The 21,700-nt window shown below is 38.6% G+C and overlaps 1 protein-coding gene across 1 annotated transcript in view; it reads right to left on the reverse strand.

The window, feature by feature from the left end:
* Positions 1-1,079: 1,079 nt before the first annotated feature.
* LOC120533788 (EH domain-containing protein 1) overlaps positions 1,080-21,700 on the reverse strand; it is a 90,003-nt gene continuing 69,382 nt past the window's right edge. The window contains exons 4-6 of the mRNA XM_039760743.1: positions 5,573-5,737; positions 3,455-3,978; positions 1,080-1,327 (exon numbers count right to left, since the gene is read on the reverse strand). Coding sequence (XP_039616677.1) covers positions 1,312-1,327; positions 3,455-3,978; positions 5,573-5,737 — 705 coding nt within the window. The 3' untranslated portion in view covers positions 1,080-1,311. The remainder of the gene's footprint in view (positions 1,328-3,454; positions 3,979-5,572; positions 5,738-21,700) is intronic.

Consider the following 21,700-nt stretch of genomic DNA (forward strand, 5'->3'; position numbering starts at 1 on the left):
GAGATCTTAAAATGGCTGTGCACCGACGGTTCCCATCCAACCTGTTGGAGCTTGAGAGGTGCTGCAAAGAGGAATGGGCAAAACTGGCCAAGGATATGTGTGCCAAGCTTGTGGCATCATATTCAAAAAGACTTGAGGCTGTAATTGCTGCCAAAGGTGCATCGACAAAGTATTGAGCAAAGGCTGTGAATACTTATGTATAGTACATGTGATTTCTCAGTTTTTTATTTTTAATAAATTTGCAAAAACTTTTTTCATGTTGTCATTATGGGGTGTTGTGTGTAGAATTCTGAGGAAAAAAATGAATTTAATCCATTTTGGAATAAGGCTGTAACATAACAAAATGTGGAAAAAGTGATGCGCTGTGAATACTTTCCGGATGCACTGAGTGTGTGTGTATATATATATATATATATAAATAAAATATAAGCATGCAATAGGCAAATGCATTGTCAGTAAGTGGTCATCTTTTGTATAAGCACGCCCTGCAAAATCAGCCAGCTTTTTAATCCAAAATGCCTGGGATAAACCACAACCCCCCATGACTCCCTACAGGAAAAAAAGATTAAATAAATGCACAGCTGGGAAAACCAAAACCCTTTTTAATATTTAAAAGGTTTCCCTGGCCATATGATAAGATTTAATAAGCTCCTTTTTTTGTGAAAAATTAAGCAATTGCAAAGGCCTAGGTTAGGTGGGTAAAAAATGAACTGATCAAATTTCAAAGGAAGCTTTGCAGTTCCAGGGTGATTGGTCTTTCTCAGTTGTCTGTTATAATACAGGAAAATCAAATATGAAAAGGGCACCTTTATGTAAAGACAAATCTCTGCCAGTGCCATAAGTGGCATGAATAAGTGTTGAGAAGCTCTGGAGACAGACTGACCACTCAGTCTCATTCTTTGTAGAGGTAACAGGCTAACATCCTGCCAAGCCTTACTGTATCCTAACTGGATATTACGTGAGCAGGGCAGTCTAAGTGTGAATCAATTGTAATTATATAGAAAAATCAACTTCTTAGCCCTGCTTTACCTTTAGGCTGCATATTAAGTCCACCAAAAAAAAAAATAAGTAACTTCAAAGCCAGGACAAGTTCAGTTTTATTGACTTTTCTTCAGAAGCAGTGTAAGGTAATGATAGTATACATTCAAAATAAACAATTATACAAATATGAAAAAAGTGAGTCAAACATTTAAAAATGTACAGGTTACAAAAATGAATCACATTTCTTAAAAATGAGTGGAACATTCACCATCAGTGAGAGAAGCCTGCAGGTAAGGCATGAGCACTCAATCAGTTGCTTTTTGCGCAAGTCTAATTTCTGATTCTGCTGTAGAAGAAAAGGGGTGGGGGGGAAAAAAGGAATACATTTGAAGTGATGAGAAGGCAAACAAACTGTAAAGCCAGGGCAGGCCACTGCAAACCATATAGCATGCAGTTATTTCACCAAAATACAGCAAAATCAAGATCTGATCAATAAATGTTGTGATTCATGCAGGAGAAATTAATCAAATTTAATAAGATACAACAACAGACAACAAATGCAAATTTTCTACTGAGCAACACAAACTCTTAGACATTATAACTCAGTAGAAGATTGAGAGGTTAATGTACAGTATAAATGCTTTGGTGTTGGGGTTTTTCCCTTGCAACATGATCAACCTGAGTCGGTATAAATGGAGACCAAGTGATCAGAAGAAAGAAGTCCTGGAGCTTGAATACTTGGATCACATAGTGGTGATTTTGAGCTGCATGTCAGCCAGATCTCACCCATATTGTCAACGTGAAGGTTACAGTGGGAAATGTAATATTAAAACCCCATATTTTTTTTTTTAGAAAGTAATGCAATGTGACAAGCAGCAGTGGAATTGGAACTCTTTCTCAATTCCAGGTCACAAGTCAAGTGCATTTTTATTTCCCACCCACCTATGAAAAAGCCTTTCAAAACAGATCACAAAGCTATTAAATATTGATACAATTTACACTTTAAAAAGAGTGAAAAAGCTAGAAGTTAACATGCCCCTAAAAAAAAAAAAAGTGTGTTTTGCTTTCATAATATCACATGCGGTGCAGGCAAATAAATAATACAAAAAGTGAGGGAAAATAAATCTGTATTTTACACTATAATTGTTCTCTTCAAAACAATAAGAGCTATTACTTCACATTATACTGCCTTAAATTTCCCAAAAGTCCAGGGAGTATTATATATCCATTCTGATGCATGATCACTTGTCCTCATTTTTACTCTCTCACATCCAAAGGGGGTAGTTAAGAACTTGCTGCTGAGCTGAATTTTTTACTGAAGTTCTGTCAATATATCACAACACACAAGTTATAGGTATGGCCTGAAGCAGCTGGCACAAGGCCTGGAGGGTGACTTGCAATGAAAATTTGCATCAAACAACTAACTGCCAGAATACATGCAGCGATTCTGCAAGGGCGAGAACTACTGGTGAGTGACCCGTGCTCTTCCTAACATGGCACTTCAAAATACAACCTGTACGAAATGTGCCATTCAATTGAGCATTTGGTTCAAAACCTAAGACTGGCTGATGGTAGTGGGAATATTTGTCATAAATTGACATCAACATGGAAAGATTCTTGAAGGTGCATTCTTCTCTGTGATACGCAATACAGATACAGGAACTTGAGTTTCTAAGGAAGTGAGGTTCATGAAAACAAAAAAGCATACCAAAGAGACATTCAAAAACTACACCAAACTGATATTCATAATGAGGTGAATTTTTTGAAATGTAAAAATTAAAAAGTTTCAGTTTTCAAAAATTATAGTTCACATTTTACATTTTTGGTCTTATTTTCTGCAAAATTCAGCACACAAATGATGCTTCTGCAACTAGGTAGATTTGTTTGAATACAGGCACTGCGTGTTACATGAAAGTCTAAAGCTGAAAACCCCATAGTGAAAGCTCCAAATATTTGCTATATAGACAGCATCAATATTATTGGCTGTGCATTTTTGTGAATCGAATGAGTAAAATAATTTAGTTCCTAACCTGAAATCCTCTGATTTCATTAAGCACGGAGAAGGGAAGCGTGGACTGAGCCCACAGGTTGATCAATAATAATAAATAAAAGTTAAATCCATTATAGGTGTGGAAGAAGATTGTTAGAAAATGTTTGGTGAGCCAAGAGTTACCACTATAAAACAAAGAAGGGTTTAAGAGAAGTCCCGATTTGGTTTTAAAAAAAGAAAAAAAAAAAGTAACATTATGAGGTATCAAGATTTAAGGCCAAATATTTTTTTAATGCGCTGCAACATCAAATTCTGCAACGTGAAAGCTTAAGACATTTCTGTCAGATTGTCCCCCATGGAAATTGCCATTGGCTTCAGAAATATGGGAATAGTTATTATGTCAGGGGTTCCTGCTCTTCCTTCTCTCTGCCATGCACACACACTCATGAAATCATGCATGCACACAACAAAGGCCAAGCTTACGCTAGGGTCCCTCGTTTTGATGGTGGTACCAGGTGGGATGGAAGGTCTGCTGGCAGCTCGTGGCCTTCTAACTTCACTTTGATCAAATGGTTTGCCAAAGCAAACTCTTCATCATCCAAAAAGCCATCCTTGTCTACATCTGCCAGCTTCCATATTTTTCCAAGAACTACGTTGGGTAGCTTAGACTTCACCATCTCTTTTTTGGCACTAGCACCTGTGACTTTGCCGTTGACTGGAGAGAGTGTGTAGAAGATTTCATCATATGTAGGCTTGTCCTTCGCTACCACCCATTCAACATCATCGATTCCCTCTCCGGCACCTTCTCCGTATCCATGACCAAAAGGGCCATTCATGGTGCCTTCAAAGGCACCACCTTTCACTGACTGGCTGGGCATAGCAGCTTCCTCCTGTCGTACCATTGTCATCAAATGAGCAATGTCAGATTTCAGCATGTCATCCACTGTATCCATAAGTTTGGGCTTTAAGGGCTGAAATTTAGTAAAGTCTTGCCCGACCAACAGCTCCTGTCAGAATTTAAATATTTAAATAAAGTTATTAATATTTAGACTATCATTAAAATACATTAAAAACTTAAGGTTATTCAGTATCTAGAATAAGAAACAACAACAGGAAATATTTAAGTTTCGAGATGTTTCAGAACATAAAACCTGCCACACGGTGGATATCAGAAGTCTACAACTCCGTACTGAAATGTCAGTTGTTGATTCAAGTGCTGAAATCGGGACAAATCATGTCAGACCTTTATAACTCTAAAGGCACGTGGTGAACAACAATGCATTAACTGAAATACAAGTACAGGAGTAGTTATAACAGATGTAGAGATCATCACAATATCTAAAGCCAAAAAACAGGTATATTACTACATTACTATCTAAACCATATGGACCAAGTGGCCATAAGACCGCAAAAAATACATTTTTACTCTAAATGAAGAGGTACTGCTGATCTTTTTCATGCTTTCACTCTGTCTAACCAAAATGTGCAATTAAAATAATAAAAAAAAGTTTAACACCAGCATGCATAGGGATATCTTCACTAAGCGAAGTGTGGCACTCATGCAGTGACACTTGAGTCAATGATGTACATGCATGTGGTGCTGGTAGTAGAAGGGCAGCACTTTTTCATTTAATATGTTGCCTTTTCCCAAGATACATTTCTGATCCGTTGAAAGTGATGCACAGTGTTGCTACAATTGGTTACGTGACTTCTCTGTCTTAGCTGCTTGTGAGTGAGAAAAAAGCAGAAGGGTGTCTGGCAACTTGAGACTGTTTGCAAGTGGCTCCTTGGGACATGGCAACTATATACACTGTACGTGGGTAATTTAGATATTAATGCTTTGATAATTTCTATCCAGTTTTACCTGTGGAGTTATTTCTGAGCTTCTGTTCCTTTTGTAAAGCTTAGGAAAGGCACCATTCATTCACCCATTTCTGGCACAGGGTTGGTGAGGAAGTGGAGCCTATCCCAGCAACCATAAGCGCGCACACACACACACACACACATATTATTAATTATTAATGATTGTATTAAAACAGATGCTTTAACAAATTCACAGAAGTGCATGCTCTATAGTTACTTTGTTACGGCCATCTTTCTAAGAATAAAGAAAACTAAATATACACACAGAATAAATACCTGTAGGCTTAAAGTTAAGAGTCTAATAGTTATATCTGAAGATCACAAAGAAGTAAATCTTGCCCATGTGATATCTTTTGAGAATAGCCAAGGCAGTTCATCTTCCGTGAATGGCAAAAATGTTTTGATTAATTATAGATAAACAAAACACCACACACTTGTAGCCAATGGGTTGCTTTTCTAAAAGTAAATGAATGACATTAGAGTTTTGTGAAATCTTCTTTATACACCTTTCCCAATTTTGTATTTGTACTGACACTGCCATAACGCTGCTATAAAATAATGGCACTTCCTCTGAATTACAGTTCTGTTTTCTTTTGCTTTTCATTTAAAAAAACAACACTTAATTCAGCGTTTCAAACACATTTGAAGGTGGTTCCTCTCAGTCATAAAAAATTAAAGCATACAGAACTAATAGTTACACAATTCAAACATGCGTACACACACACATACAGTTCATACCTGCATCTTCTTGATATTTGGAAAATCTCCCGGTGATATCTGCTGTTCTTTCTCTATCTTGTGGTAGATCTCCTGTAGATTGTTAATTAGTTCCTTTTTCTTGTTGTCCTTCCCAAATACATTTGGCATCTCCTTCTTTAATGAGCTAATGATGTGAGCATGTACCTGTAGGGCAAGATATGGACACCTTTAATAGCATAAATATAAAAATCTGAATCCTTCTGTGCATAGCAATGCATTTCCCCTGTCAGGTCAGGTAGAGCCCAAAAGATATAAATTTGCTGTATCTGAGTGGAAATGATGAACTAATCATACATATGCAGGGCGGTCCAGATCTAATAATGCAGATCCAGATCGTCCGGATGACTTTGATTTATGCGGGGACGATTTCAGTTCGGTGCGAAAACGATTCTTCATGTCATCAGTTCGCACACTTCTCAATGGTCCGAGATTTTTCTGGTGATTTTCTATGCAATAAACTTAATAAGTTATAGTGTAATAAAAATTGCATAATTGGATCTGGACCACCATATATATATATATATATATATATATATATATATATATATATATATATATATATATATATATATATATATATATATATATACACACACACACAAAATATTATTACTGAGAGCTTTAAGGACATACTGTAATTACAATATATTATTACATATACACCCGAGTGGAGTTTGCATATTCTTCCTGTGTTTTGCCGAGTTTCTTCCAGGTGTTCTGGTTTCCTTGCACAGTCCAAAGACATTCAAGTTAGGTGGTTTAACTTTGCTAAATCGGCCCTAGTGTGTGTGTGTGTGTGTGTGTGTTCACCCTGTGATGGCAGCCTGTCCAAGGACTGTACCTGCTACTGCCTTATACTTGCTGGGGTAGGCTCCAGCCCTCTGCGACCATGCTTACAATAAAGCAGGCTTAGAAAATGGTATGGTTCTACATATACATGCATGCACTCAAATGCACGAGAATCTGGACAGCACATTGACACAGGAGACTCAGATCACTGTTTTTGTGGAGTCTGCATGTTGTATCATACACCTCTGGATTTCTTTCCATATCCAATTGTTAATATATTAATGGGTATTGTAAACCAAAATCTCTGAATTGGTCCAAGGAATGTGAATGAGGGTACGTGAACCCCTGTAATGGGCTGCCATGCAATGCAGAACCGGTTCTTGCCTGGGATTTAATGTTACTTGAATAAGGGCAAACACCCAATACCCAGTATTTGGCATAAAGGGCTAAAATACGGATAGAAGGATGGCTTTTGAGATAACTATCCATCCATCCATTATCCAACCCGCTATATATCCAAACTACAGGGTCATGGGGGTCTGCTGGAGCCAACTATGTATTTGTAAACATGTTTGGTACTTTGAAAGTCAGCTTGTTAATAGGAAGTGCACAGCATGGAATTAAATGAGTAATGTGCTGACTAAACCATGATAGAATGGGTAGGGGTTTGACGCTGCTTACTGCATTGCACATGCATCACTTCCAGCATTATGACAGAAAGCATGCCTAGTGGTACTACATAATCTCTCACTTAAAGCATGCAATACTATAAAGAGATTCAGGTATAATTTGGTTTGTCTTCTCTGCACGTATACAACATCTGCAACTGCAAACAGAAGTGCAAAGACACTACTGCTTCTGATAAGGAAGAAAGCTGATAGGGAAGAAAAGAAGTATTTTTCCACAAGTGATGCGAGTACATTCTGTCAACATTCAGTCTCGCATTTAGCTTACAAGATCAAAGTAATATAAATACTTTCACAAATTTTAGCAATACAGTGTATGGAAGATTAGGAATTGCCTTTTTTTTTTTTTAAATTAAAACCTGTTGCTCCCACTGTCAGTCTCTTTGTCAGGTAAAAATAGAGATATTTTCTGACATATACTTTACTTCTTTCATGATATTTTATTCTATGCCTGTTCGTCTTCTATGGAGGATTCCATTATATATAATACTCTGTGACTTGGAGCTAAATTTAACAGTGCAAGCTGTTAAAATATGCAAACCCAAACAAGATACCAACAAAAGGACATGGTCATCCCAACTCTTTCATGCTGGCACACCAACTCAAGAAGTTTTCAGCTTGTGTTACAACTCCACATACTGTGACAGCGCCAGTCCAACTCAGCCTGCTTTGCAGTGTGGGTTAAAAAAAGCCAGAGATTTGAACAACTGTACTAACACTTTGTAGCAATTCTAATTAATGAAGTACTTTGAAGTTTATCCTGCACTCATGTTTCTATTTTGCTTTAAAGAAAATAAATGTGCCAATGGTGTGCTGTACTTCCTGCTCTAAACTGTATTAGTAAAGTGAACAGATTTTTATCTAAAGTCTCTTCCTACACAGTAGTTCCCAAATTTTTATTAGCTGCAGACCTTCTAGTTTGTTTTTTTTTTACAGTGCAACTGTACACTCAAGCAAAAAATAAAAGCTCTACATGCACATTACCTCTTAGGGAAATCTACAGTGCATCCGGAAAGTATTCACAGCGCATCCCTTTTTCCACATCTTGTTATGTTACAGCCTTATTCCAAAATGGATTAAATTCATTTTTCTCTTCAGAATTCTATGCACAACACCCCATAATGACAACGTGAAAAATGTTTACTTGAGGTTTTTGCAAATTTATTAAAAATAAAAAACTGAGAAATCACATGTACATAAGTATTCACAGCCTTTGCTCAATACTTTGTCGATGCACCTTTGGCAGCAATTACAGCCTCAAGTCTTTTTGAATATGATGCCACAAGCTTGGCACACCTATCCTTGGCCAGTTTCGCCCATTCCTCTTTGCAGCACCTCTCAAGCTCCAACAGGTTGGATGGGAAGCGTCAGTGCACAGCCATTTTAAGATCTCTCCAGAGACGTTCAATCGGATTCAAGTCTGGGCTCTGGCTGGGCCACTCAAGGACATTCACAGAGTTGTCCTGAAGCCACTCCTTTGATATCTTGGCTGTGTGCTTAGGGTCGTTGTCCTGCTGAAAGATGAACTGTCGCCCCAGTCTGAGGTCAAGAGCGCTCTGGAGCAGGTTTTCATCCAGGATGTCTTTGTACATTGCTGCAGTCATCTTTCCCTTTATCCTGACTAGTCTCCCAGTTCCTGCCGCTGAAAAACATCCCCACAGCATGATCCTGCCACCACCAGGCTTCATTGTAGGGATGGTATTGGCCTGGTGATGAGCAGTGCCTGGTTTCCTCCAAACGTGACGCCTGGCATTCACACCAAAGAGTTCAATCTTTGTCTCATCAGACCAGAGAATTCTGTTCTCTGTTTAGATGGCCGGCCAGCTCTAGGAAGAGTCCTGGTGGTTTCGAACTTCTTTCACTTACGGATGATGGAGGCCACTGTGCTCATTGGGACCTTCAAAGCAGCAGAAATTTTTCTGTAACTTTCCCCAGATTTGTGCCTCGAGACAATCCTGTCTCGGAGGTCTACAGACAATTCCTTTGACTTCAACTTCACGCTTGGTTTGTGCTCTGACATGAACTGTCAACTGTGAGACCTTATATAGACTGGTGTGTGCCTTTCCAAATCATGTCCAATCAACTGAATTTACCACAGGTGGACTCCAATTAAGCTGCAGAAACATCTCAAGGATGATCAGGGGAAACAGGATGCACCTGAGCTCAATGGCAAAGGCTGTGAATACTTATGTACATGTGCTTTCTCAGTTTTTTTATTTGTAATAAATTTGCAAAAAGCTCAAGTAAACTTTTTTCACATTGTCATTATGGGGTGTGTAGAATTCTGAGGAAAAAATGAATTTAATCCATTTTGGAATAAGGCTGTAACAAAACAAAATGTGGAAAAAGTGATGTGAATGCTTTCCGGATGCACTGTAATTTGTGCAATGCTTTAAAGTGGTCACCATGAATGAAACCAGCAGATAGGTGCACTCAGTTTTTTTTTTTTTTTTTTTTTAAAAAAGCATTTCATATTGATGACTTCTTATCTTTGCGTTTGTGGAGGCCAGCATTTAATTTGAAACAAGAAGATGACATACTATCAATGAGCCCTGAGACCTTCCTCTATGGACCTAGAGCTCAAACATATAATAAGACTACTGTATAGGCAGTTAGTTGCTAAACTACCACCCACTATATATATGGTGTCAAGCCTTTGCTTAGCCTCAAAGCAAGAAAAGGCGAGGTATGCAATCTTGTAACATCCCCATATATAAGAAGTTAACTGCATCATGTGGCAGATCGGATGTGGTGAAAAACACCTGGGCATGGCCAGCATCAGGAAAACCCACGTGGCACAGATTTTTAACAGCAATAAAGAGAACCTATACATATAGTATTCTAAAAGTCAAAGTGACGTTTGAATGTACTTTCAAAACAAATGGCAAAGTGTGGATGGCTGCAGAGAGTACAAACCATTCAAAGAAGAAAGATTCTGACAGGTGGGAGAAACAAAGACCTTATTTATTCAGTGCTCATATATCAAATTCGATTTATTGTCATTATACCTTAAAGCACATTCAAAAGTATTTCTTGTTACTACTCCTTGTGTTGCCAGCATAGATAACCAATCGAAGCACTGACAATAAATAGTAACATTACACATCAAAAAATGTGCACTAGCATTAAACTAAAAATATAAATGCCAGATATAATCTTAGATGTACCAGAAACATCAGAATAAGTAGCAATTAGACAATATATATACATTAACTAAAGTATGTGAACTAATAATGCAATATAATTTGGAATGTGAGTGCTTTCTTCTGCGGTGTGCTGGCGCCCTGCCCAGGGTTTGTTTCCTGCCTTGCGCCCTTTGTTGGCTGGGATTGGCTCCAGCAGACCCCAGTAACGCTGTAGTAAGGATATAGCAGGATGGATAATGGATGGATGGATGGATGGTGTGCTTACTTAATAGTGTCTTGGGCCCAGGGCAAGCAGTTTCTTCAAAAGAGTTTGCTGGATGGTGTTGGTTGATGGAAATAAGTTTCTTGTTGGGATATGTGAGATCGGAGATGATGGAAAGTGCTCTCACCCGGTATCTCGTCATAATGTCCTGTTGTATAGATGGTAACATGGCTCTAGTGTTGTAATGGGAGGCTTTACCCATCTGTTGCAGGGCCTTGCATTTTGCCCTTTTGCAGCTGCCATGTTCAACTGTACTACAGCTAATCAAGATGCTCTCAAATCTGCAGATATTAGTGAGGATCCAGGTAGACAAATGGACTTGCCTCACATTTTGTGAAAAAGTGGAGGCATACCTGTTATTTCTTACCAAGACAGGTAGTGTTGAGGAATCATGGGAGATCTTCAGTTACATGGACTCGTACAAATTTAAAACTCCATTAATGTTAATAGGCACACAACCCACTCCAAGTCTTCCAAAATCCATAATCAGCCCCTCAGTTTTTCTAAGGCAGACAGATTGTTCTTATTGTAACATTCATTTGCTGCGGGGTGATGCGTCATGTTTGGTAAACACTGACCAGATCAGCTACTGTTGGTTTGTCAGCAAGTTTAATTATGATTTGTGTAGTTCTGGACATGTTGCCTTATTTTGTGTTATCCAACTTCAGTGCTTCCCATTTGTACTGTAGTACAAATCTTGGTGCAGGGTAGAAGGGTATAGGTTTATGGAGCATTGGAACTCCTTTTGGAACAGATGGGACCTGTTCCGCCGTGACGGGTTACATCTGAACCGGAGGGGCACCAATGTATTGGGGAGGCGTATGTGTAGGCTAGTCGAGGATTGTTTAAACTAGGGAATGGGGGGGCAGGGAGTTTAGGACAGGCCAGATTTAGATCTATACATGGAAGAACAAACAATGGTGTAGAAATAAAAATGCATAGTAATGTAAATTCTAAGCAAACACGTAAATGAAGGATTAACACATTAAAAATAGCTTGCTTTAATGCTAGAAGTATCAAAAATAAGGTAAGTGAGTTGGAGTTGTATGTAGCACAGCATAATTATGATATTATAGCAATAACGGAAACCTGGCTAAATAACAAAGATGGGGATGAGTGTAACATAGAGGGATACACATTTTTAGGAAGGATAGACAGAACAGAAAAGGAGGTGGGGTTGCTGTTTATGCCAAACAGGGTTTAAATGTAAGTCATCTTCAGTTGGATGATGAGCCCCATCTTAGTGAGGACATGTGGCTTCGCCTGGAAAATATTAGGGAAAAGGTCTCATTTTAGGAGTGTGTTATAGACCACCCAATTCAGACAGTAATTTCAACACACATCTTTTTAGTAATATCAAAAAGGCAAGTTTACAAGGGGATATTATAGTCATGGGGACTTTAATTATCCAAATATTAACTGGGATAACCTTACAGATGGAGGAGCACAAGAGCAGGAGTTTTAGAAGTAATCAGCGACTGTTTTTAACACAGCATGTGAAAGCACCAACAAGGGGTGAAGCCTATCTGGATTTAGTATTCTGTAATAATCAGGATAGAATTGAGGGTGTAGAGGTGATTGAACCACTAGGGTCAAGTGACCATAATGTAATACAATTCTCAGTATTTTGTAAGAGTACAGATGCAAAGACTAAAATTGTTAAGTTGAACTTTAGTAGGGCTAATTTTGAGCAGATGCGACAAAGTCTAAGTAGGATAGACTGGGATAAGCTTTTAAATGTGGAGACAGTCGAGGAGCAGTGGAACAGGTTTAAAATGTTTTACATGTAATGCAGGACAGATACATACCTAAATTTGGAAGTAATAGGAAACTAAAAAACTCCACGATGGATTAATAAAGATTTAAAAAGAAGTTGCAAAGGAAAAACTGCTGTATAAGGCATATAAGACTAATGACTGCAAAGAGAATGTAGCGTATGAGAAAATGAGGGCAACCATTAAGAAGGATATCAGAGAGGCTAAAAGACAGTTGGAGAGGAATATAGCAGATAAGGCGAAAGAAGACCCCAAGAGATTCTTTCAGTATTTTAGTAGTAAAAGAACAGTTAAGGAGGAGGTCAAGTTCATCAGGAATAGTAAAGGGAATTAAAAGATACAGACAATGAAATAGCAGATGCCCTAAACTTACATTTTTCTGAGGTGTTTACAAGTGAGCAAGTGGATAACCTGCCAGAGGTAAACACAACTACTAAGGAGGTACTGAGGGATTTGGAAATTGTAGAGGGAGAAGTGCTGCTCAGATTAAATAAGATGAAATCAAACAAATCACCAGGCCCAGATAATATTTATCCTCGTGTTCTTAAGGAGGCTAGTGAGTACATATATAAACCCTTGACACATATTTTTAGGAAGTCACTGTGCACTGGAGAGATTCCAAAGGACTGGAAAATGGCAAATATCATCCCATTATATAAAAAGGGTGACAGGGCAGATCCAAGCAACTATAGGCCAGTAAGCTTAACAAGCATCACAGGAAAATTAATGGAAGGAATTATTAAGGATAAGATTGAGCAACACATGACAAGGACAGGAGTTATTCTGAACAGTCAGCATGGGTTCAGAAGAGGGAGGTCGTGTTTTACTAACATGTTGGAATTCTATGAGGAGGCAACAAAAGGATACGATCAAAGTGGAGCTTATGATATTATTTATCTGGACTTTCAGAAAGCATTTGATAAGGTGCCACATGAGAGGTTGGGCATCAAGTTAAAAGAAGTGGGAGTTCAGGGTGATGTTTTTAGATGGGTGCAGAATTGGCTCAGACACAGGAAGCAGAGGGTGATGGTGCGAGGAACCTCATCAGAACTGGCGATGTTAAGAGTGGTGTTCCACAGGGGTCAGTGCTAGGGCGCTGCTATTTTTAATATATATAAATGATTTAGATAGGAATATAAGTAACAAGCTGGTTAAGTTTGCAGATGATACCAAGATAGGTGGATTAGCAGATAATTTGGAATCCGTTATATCATTACAGAAGGACTTGGATAGCATACAGGCTTGGGCAGATTTGTGGCAGATGAAATTTAATGTCAGTAAATGTAAAGTATTACACATAGGAAGTAAAAATATTAGGTTTGAATACACAATGGGCGGTCGGAAAATCGAGAGTACACCTTATGAGAAGGATTTAGGAGTCATAGTGGACTCAAGCTATCAACTTCCCAACAGTGTTCAGAAGCCATTAAGAAGGCTAACAGAATGTTAGGTTATATAGCACGATCTGTGGAGTACAAGTCCAAGGAGGTTATGCTCAACCTTTATAATGCACTGGTGAGGCCTCATCTTGAGTACTGTGTGCAGTTTTGGTCTCCAGGCTACATAAAGGACATAGCAGCGCTAGGAAAGGTCCAGAGAAGAGCAACTAGGCTGATTCCAGGTCTACAGGGGTTGAATTATGAGGAAAGATTAAAAGAGCTGAGCCTTTACAGTTTAAGCAAAAGAAGATTAAGAGGTGACATGATTGAAGTGTTTAAAATTATGAAGGGAATTAGTACAGTGGATCGAGACTTGTATTTTAAAATGAGTTCATCAAGAACACGGGGACACAGTTGGAAACTTGTTAAGGGTAAATTTCGCACAAACATTAGGAAGTTTTTCTTTACACAAAGAACGATAGACACTTGGAATAAGCTACCAAGTAGTGTGGTAGACAGTAAGACATTAGGGACTTTCAAAACTCGACTTGATGTTTTCTTGAAGGAAAAAAGTGGATAGGACTGGCGAGCTTTGTTGGGCTGAATGGCCTGTTCTCGTCTAGATTGACTATATTAGAACATTAGAACAATCTATACTGGCTGTTTGCATAAAAATTCCACTTATTCCAGCCACTGTGAACAGAGACATAAATGTATAGTCTTTCCCCCCAGAAAAGACTGCACCAAGATCCTATAATATATAAAATCATTACTACCAAGTTTGTTTTGTTGTCACAAACATAATTCAGAAAAATATAAGGTATATTTTGTAAAATTACAAACTTTTCAGCACATATCTGGTAGGTTTTAGGGCTTTTGCTTTAGTTTCCTCTGATGCCCTATTAGGCCACGATTACAAGCTGCTGGAGAGACTTTTACAAACAGCAGATACAAACAAACATTTCTGGGGCAAATGAACATGCATATGCTACAGCTATGAAACAAAACAACACTGACTTATCTTTTAAGTTCATTTGTTAAGGAGACATCAGTGGTTACTGCGCATGTGACTGCTCTTACACTCTGAATACCTTTTCTCATATCTTTCTTGTGTGGTTAGTGGTGGGAGCCCAAAAGAATACGCAGATTTATCAAAATTGAGAAAAATCCCCATCCTAAACACATATGAGAAATAACTGCCTATGAACAAAAGGTATTTGTCATGACTGTAGTAACAAACGTATCCCAAAATGTATTAGCATTCACCAAAGTGCTTTACAGTATATGCAAGTCACAGCCTGTCAAAAACTAGAATGGAGAATGTTAATGAGCAAGAATTTATATGCTCCTTTTTAAAAAGATAATACTGACTGCCTATCAGCTAGCTATACTTCCAAAACAAATAATTTTAAACTCAATTACCATGCTTGTAGCAGCAGTAGCTATTCATCTTATCATTATTACGACTTCCCTGACTGAAAATATTCTTGATATCTTGGAAATAACTACTGACTGTTTCATATGCCTTAATATACTAAACACACCAAACTTCAAATACACCACTCCTGCCAACTTTACCTTGGCCTTGTTACCTATTGTTTTTTTTTTTGGGGGGGTTGTATCCGAGTCCAATTTTTACCTCCTATGAAACCAACCTAGTTTCATCAACTTTCTAGCATTCTTTGACTGAAATATAAGTGGAGTATTTGATCCTAACTTTTGCCCATTCTAGGACACATGCTTGAGTATGTTAGGCTGACACAGTTGTTATTATGAGTCTATACTTATTCATTTTTTTCACAGTAATGTGAAGATGTTACTCCACATTTACGCTCTAAACTTAATGATATAGTCTTTCTGTGCTGAGTGCTGCAGCTGTCACAGTTTTCTCTACGTATGCTATTACTAAAACACAATCGTCTCATTTACATCCTTGGATTTAAAACCCAGCTGTACTCAGTCAAACCTAATGGTGTCTCTCTATGTACATCACAAACTAATTGCATCACAGAGTTAAAACACTGCATAACAACTTGCCCATGAACACACACACACACAAAAATCTAACAGTATGGGGAAATTCAGCACACATTTACAGTAAACAGTAAATCAGAGGTCATTAACATCAGTTTTGCTTAATCTGCACTAACGTGTTATCTTTGACACACATTTGTCCTTTCATTCTCACGTTACTGCACTAAGTCATGTATCTTCCTGCTGCCAGCTGGTGGCACTGCTTTTTTACTAAGCATCTACAGTACAGTATTTTCTAGCCATGGATGTAGAGATATGAAGACAGGTACAACAGCAGATCATCGCATTGGAATAAAGTAGTTGACTTAAAGTTGTCCAGTGTTGTAAAGATCTCTGGAACGAGGATGGTGTTATTTTGCCATGGTCCTTTTCCAAATGGTAGATCCTTGCAGAGGTTTATTTTTACACGTGAATGCTATTAAATTGGGCAGTTTCTTTTTCTTGTGATGTCAAGTGACCCTATCTTCTGTTAGCTGATCATCTCCTATCATGATTTCTACTTTGTGGCCAATGTGTGTGGATGTTACTATTGACTCAAATGCTGTAGACATGTGCACATGTATGCAGTTGTTTCCTAGTTATATCATTTTATGATATGATAGATAGATACTTTATTATTCCCAAGGGGAAATTCACATACTCCAGCAGCAGCATACTGATAAAAAACAATATTAAAGAGTGATAAAAATGCAGGTAAAACAGACAATAACTTTGTATAATATTAACATTTACCCCCAACCCCGGGTGGAATTGAATAGTCGAATAGTGTAGGGGAGGAACGATCTCAGTCTGTCAGTGGAGCAGGACAGTGATGGCAGTCTGTCGCTGAAGCTGCTCCTCTGTCTGGAGATGACACTGTTGAGTGGATGCAGTGGATTATCCATTATTGACAGGAGCCTGCTCAGTGCCCATCGCTCTGCCACCGATGTCAAACGGTCCAGCTCTGTGCCTACAATAGAGCCTGCCTTCCTCACCAGTTTATCCAGGCGTGAGGCATCCCTCTTGTTTATGCTGCCTCCCCAGCACATCACTGTGTAGAAGAGGGCACTCGCCACAACCGTCTGATAGAACATCTGCAGCATCTTATTGCAGATGTTGAAGGACGCCAGCCTTCTAAGGAAGTATAGTCGGCTCTGTCCTGACTTGCACAGAGCATCAGTATTGGCAGTCCAGTCCAGTTTATCATCCAGCTGCACTCCCAGGTATCTATAGGTCTGCACCCACTGCACACAGTCGCCTCTGATAATCACGGGGTCCATAATTTAATTTAATAATAATTTTAAGTATGGATCATTATAAATTACTCTACAACTCATTTGTGAAAAAGGATGAGGATAAGTGACTCAGAACAATGGTAATTAAAGCGAAAAGGAATTCAATTTAGTGTTGAGATACGACATGCTCACTTAAATTACAAGGCTGAAAACTACATAAAAAATGGAGAAAAAGCTATTCGTACAGATCATGATGACTAAACAGTACAAGAAAGTCCCTTACATGCCCCATTGTGACTACTACTGTAATTGAATAGGTAAATATTGAAATAATAATACTTTTGTGTAGATCCTCCGATCACCAATTTAAAAATCAGAACTGTGCAGTACAATTCCTTTTACCATCATTAGCAATGATTTTTAAGATTAATGAAGAGTGAAGAGACGAAGTGCAGAGTGCTTTTTTTTGACTGGGCATGTGTTTTATACTGTGTTGTGTAGGTGCAAAGCGAAAAGTGCAGCATTTCCTACACCTAAATAAAAACGTGTGTTGTGGTGGACTTGTGCCTTGTGTTTGTTGTGTCGAGTGTTTGGGGAGCTGGTGCGCCCCCTGGTGGCCACAACATATACTAAAGAAATTAAGTTGAGCTAGGCTTTAGTCTTGGTCACAGCCATAACTTGTTCTCTACATTCATTAATTTGTTCATTTGTAGTCTCGCTTAACCAAATACTGAGTTGTACAGGACTACAGCCGATCCCATCAGTACTTTTGCAAATGAGTAGCATCTCCTTGTTTGGGCATTAGTTTATTACAGGACACACTTGCTCAGGTGCTCCCATTATGTCAATTACCAGTCAATCAAACCTGTATGTATCTTTGGAATGCTTAAAAATGATTTAAAGAATTTAATGTGTTAAAAGTATGGCATGCAAGCAATTAATTACGTAATATTTATGGTTGTTCATTTTCTTACAAATACATTTTCTACATACCTACCTGACTATGTAACAGTAAAATGCACACAAGAGAATACTGCATGCACTGCCAACATTATCTCACCAAAAAAAAAAAAAAAATTGACCACACACACTGAAGGAAACTAGAGCGTCAATGGCCCAAACCCCCAACAAGAACACACCAAGAATCCTGAGTGCAAATAAAGGATGGTTTATTCAACCCAAAGTCCTTCTACAGTAGCACAAGCACATGTTTCTTTCTCTCTCTCCTTCCAATTCTTACCACTGCACTACCCTCCTCCACTTGAGCTTTGCCTTTCTTCCTCCCAGGTCCGGATCATCTGGACAAGAGACTGCAGTCCCTTTTATTACAGACCCGGGAGCATTTCCAATGCCAGGGCCACCACCCAATGGAAGTACTTCCGGGTCATACAGAAGTCCCATTTTAGGTGACGCATCTCCCTGCAGAGCCCCCTTGTGGCACCCAGGGGTTCCAGCAGAGCTGTGTTGCCGGGCTACACTTCTCAACATTTGCTACTGGTTCCATACTGGGCACCACTATCCAGGGCTGCTGCCATCTAACGTGCTGGTGGAGTAAAGAGTCCCCAGCGACATCTTAACAGTTCTGGTGGGCTGTCTGTCCATCCTATATGGCCCTCTCTTCCAGGTCTGATCCCTTTCTCTTCCCGAAGCCTGTTTGCCTGTTAGGCACCTCCCATCTGGGTAAGGAACCATCCCCTCTTCTGGCCAGGATGTCCATCTGTCCCCTAAGGCATCTACAACACTCAATAGAAACTGTTAAACATCTTAATTAGAATGCTCCTATAGGCAATTGCTGCTTTACATTTAAAGAGTCATGTTAAAGTCCTCAACTAAGGCCACCTACATGAACCTACACACCACACCATAACCATTTTCCAAGCCCACTTAATTCTGAGCATTGTCACAGGGGACTGGAGCCTATCTCAGCAAGCACTGGGCACAAGGCAGGAACATGTAATCTGGAACAGCAGAGAGTTTTTGTGCTGCAATCAAGCCAAGCCGCTCTGAGTATTAAGAGTAGGGACTACTAGCTTGGTAGCCTATGGCAAACTGAGGCTCATGTTAGGGAAAAACCCAGGAGGAATACTGCACAAAGCAAGGAACATATAAAAGATTGACTAGTGAAGCAACTTGCACTGGGGATGCAGAGTCAGAAATGGTGCTTAGGCATTTTATTTTTTCTGTTACTTTACTTGAGAGTTATTTCTTCTTACTATTCATCCCTATGTGTAGTATAGTGTGTGGTACACATCCCAAACACTTTGCAAATAACAGAAAACAGTGATCCAAAAAAGTGCACAAAAGCTACTAACTGCTGCTGAAACCAGATGCCTAGCAGGGAACAGAAGAAGGAATAAATAATTCATAAATACCGATCACTGAGCAAACTGACAGGCAAGGGCAGTGAAGTGCCAAGGTGAAAGCTGGTGACACATAAAAATAATAACCATTTAAAGAGTTTGTTTTTTTTTTTCTGTGCAAGAAGAATGTTTATCTAAATGTGCCACAACACTGCAGATATAATATTCTGATGGCCAAGGAGCTGAACCTTGTTCTGCAAGTTTTCAGGTCTACACATAACACATTACTACATGCTTACTTAAAGATACTATACAGTGGCAAACACAAAAAAGTGCAAAAGTTTGGGCACAATTGCTTAAAATGGCTGTTAGTGTGAATAGTTTTGTGAGCAGCACATGAACTGATCAAAAGCCAAAGTTAAAGATGACACATTTCTTTTCTGTTTAAAGCAACATCACATTTTTATTTCCATCATTCAAAATATCAATGAAATGAAATGGGCCTGAAGCAAATGTTTGGGCACCTGACATGGTCAGTACTTAGTAACACCCCCTTTGGCGAGTATCGTAGCTTGTAAACACTTTTTGTAGTCAGCTAAGAGTCTTTCATTTCTTATTTCTTATTTATTTGCCTAAAGAAGGGGCCTGAGTTGCCTCAAAAGCTTGCATATTGTAATCTTTTTAGTTAGCTCAGGGGTTCTCAATCACAGTCCTGGAGGGCTGCAGTGGCTGCAGGTTTTTGCTCCAACTCAGTTGCTTAATAAGAAGCACTTATTGCTCAAGTAACACTTCTGCTTCACTTTAGTTGTTTTGCTCATTAAGATTTTGAACCCTTAGTGCTTATTTTAGTGTTAAACAGCTATTCTCTCGGTTTTTAATTGCTCCTAATTAGTATTAACATACAAATTACAAAAGATAGCAGCATTTCTCCATTTAGCTTGTTACCATTTACACCTGTGTGTATTTATCATGCACTATTAGGTTTAACTAAATACTTAGAAGGAAAGTGAGGAGAAAAAAGTGAAGGACTTAGAATTACTCATCCATTTTAGCTTTCAAATCATTTGGATGATATCCTTAGAAAGGGGAAGAAAATCTAGGATATGAGAAAGACTTGACATAACAAAGTTAAAGCACTAACAAGCCATGAAATGAAATTATTGGCAAGAATTGCTTTCTAATTAAGCAACCGGGTTAAAACAAAAACCTGCAGCCACTGCGGCCCTCCAGGACTGTGATTGAGGACCCCTGAGTTAGCCAATAAAAGGTGTCATTTTGCTTGGCTTTTCTCTACATTTCTTATTTAGTTTATTTTCACCCTTCATCCTTGCAAAAGGCTTCTAATTCTGCAAGCTTCTTTGGCCATTTGCATGCACTGTTTTTTTGAGACCTATCTACATATTTTCAATGTTGCTTAGGTTAGGGAACTGTGAGGGCCATGGCAAAATCATCACCTTACACATCTTGAGGTATTCCATGTAGATTTTGAGGTGCATTTCGGCTCATTATCTTGTTATAGGACCCATCCTCTATTTAACTTCACGGCATCTGTAAAAAAGTTGATGTTTGCTTCTAGAGTTTGTTGGTATTTATTTGAATCCATTATTCTCTCTACCAGTGCCATGTTCCCTGTGCCACATACTGTAACACAAGCTCAAAGCATGATCGATTCACCCCTATGCTTAACAGTTTGAGAGGTATTCCTTTCTTTTTTGAGGAGTCAGAGAATTTATACAGCTTTGCAATTTGCATTACCTGGGGTTTTCTAATGATGACTGTGAACAAGCCATAACCCAACTCGCTAATTAAGGTCTGAGACCTGGGTAAAGGTTATTGGAGACCTCAGATATGTTGGAATGTCAAAACCTTTGCATGGTGCTCCTTTCTTTTTTCACTGTATAATTGTATAAAACAAAAAAAAAAATAACAAAACAAATTACACTAATCTTGCATAAAAAACCTGAAAAGAAATGTTTAAGTTTATGCCTTTTTGTGAGCAGTTCATCGTATGCTCTCTTAATTATTCACAGTAACAGACAAGGCAAGGATGCCCAAACATTTGCATGTCAACGTACATAAAAGAAACATTAACGGATTGGTTGAATTCAAAGTGAAGACCAACCTGCACTTTTGTCTTTTTTAATCAACATAACTATCTGAAGTGTGACAAAGGCCACACTCTGCACAGAAAATTGCATACTAATAGCAGATCATACAGCAAAAATCTGCCAGCATTGCAATAGCCGAGTTAGAGACGTTAATCTATAAAATATCAAGCACCTGCAAATGCCATGCTGAAACAGAACATTCTTTTGTGCTTTACCTCAGCAGATAACACTGATCAAGAGATTAAATATTACTCTGTGCATAAATATCTTCATAGGCTCTCACTATACAGTGGGTGTTGATACTGTTTGGAACAAAGACACATTTTTCTTTCATTTACTCCTCCACTACACACTTCAAAATTACAAATCAGACTTAATTTACAAATGTTTGCTTATATTTCAGTTACACTATGT

Source organism: Polypterus senegalus, chromosome 8 (genome assembly GCF_016835505.1).
Source record: "Polypterus senegalus isolate Bchr_013 chromosome 8, ASM1683550v1, whole genome shotgun sequence".
Classification (NCBI taxonomy): Eukaryota; Metazoa; Chordata; class Cladistia; order Polypteriformes; family Polypteridae; genus Polypterus; species Polypterus senegalus.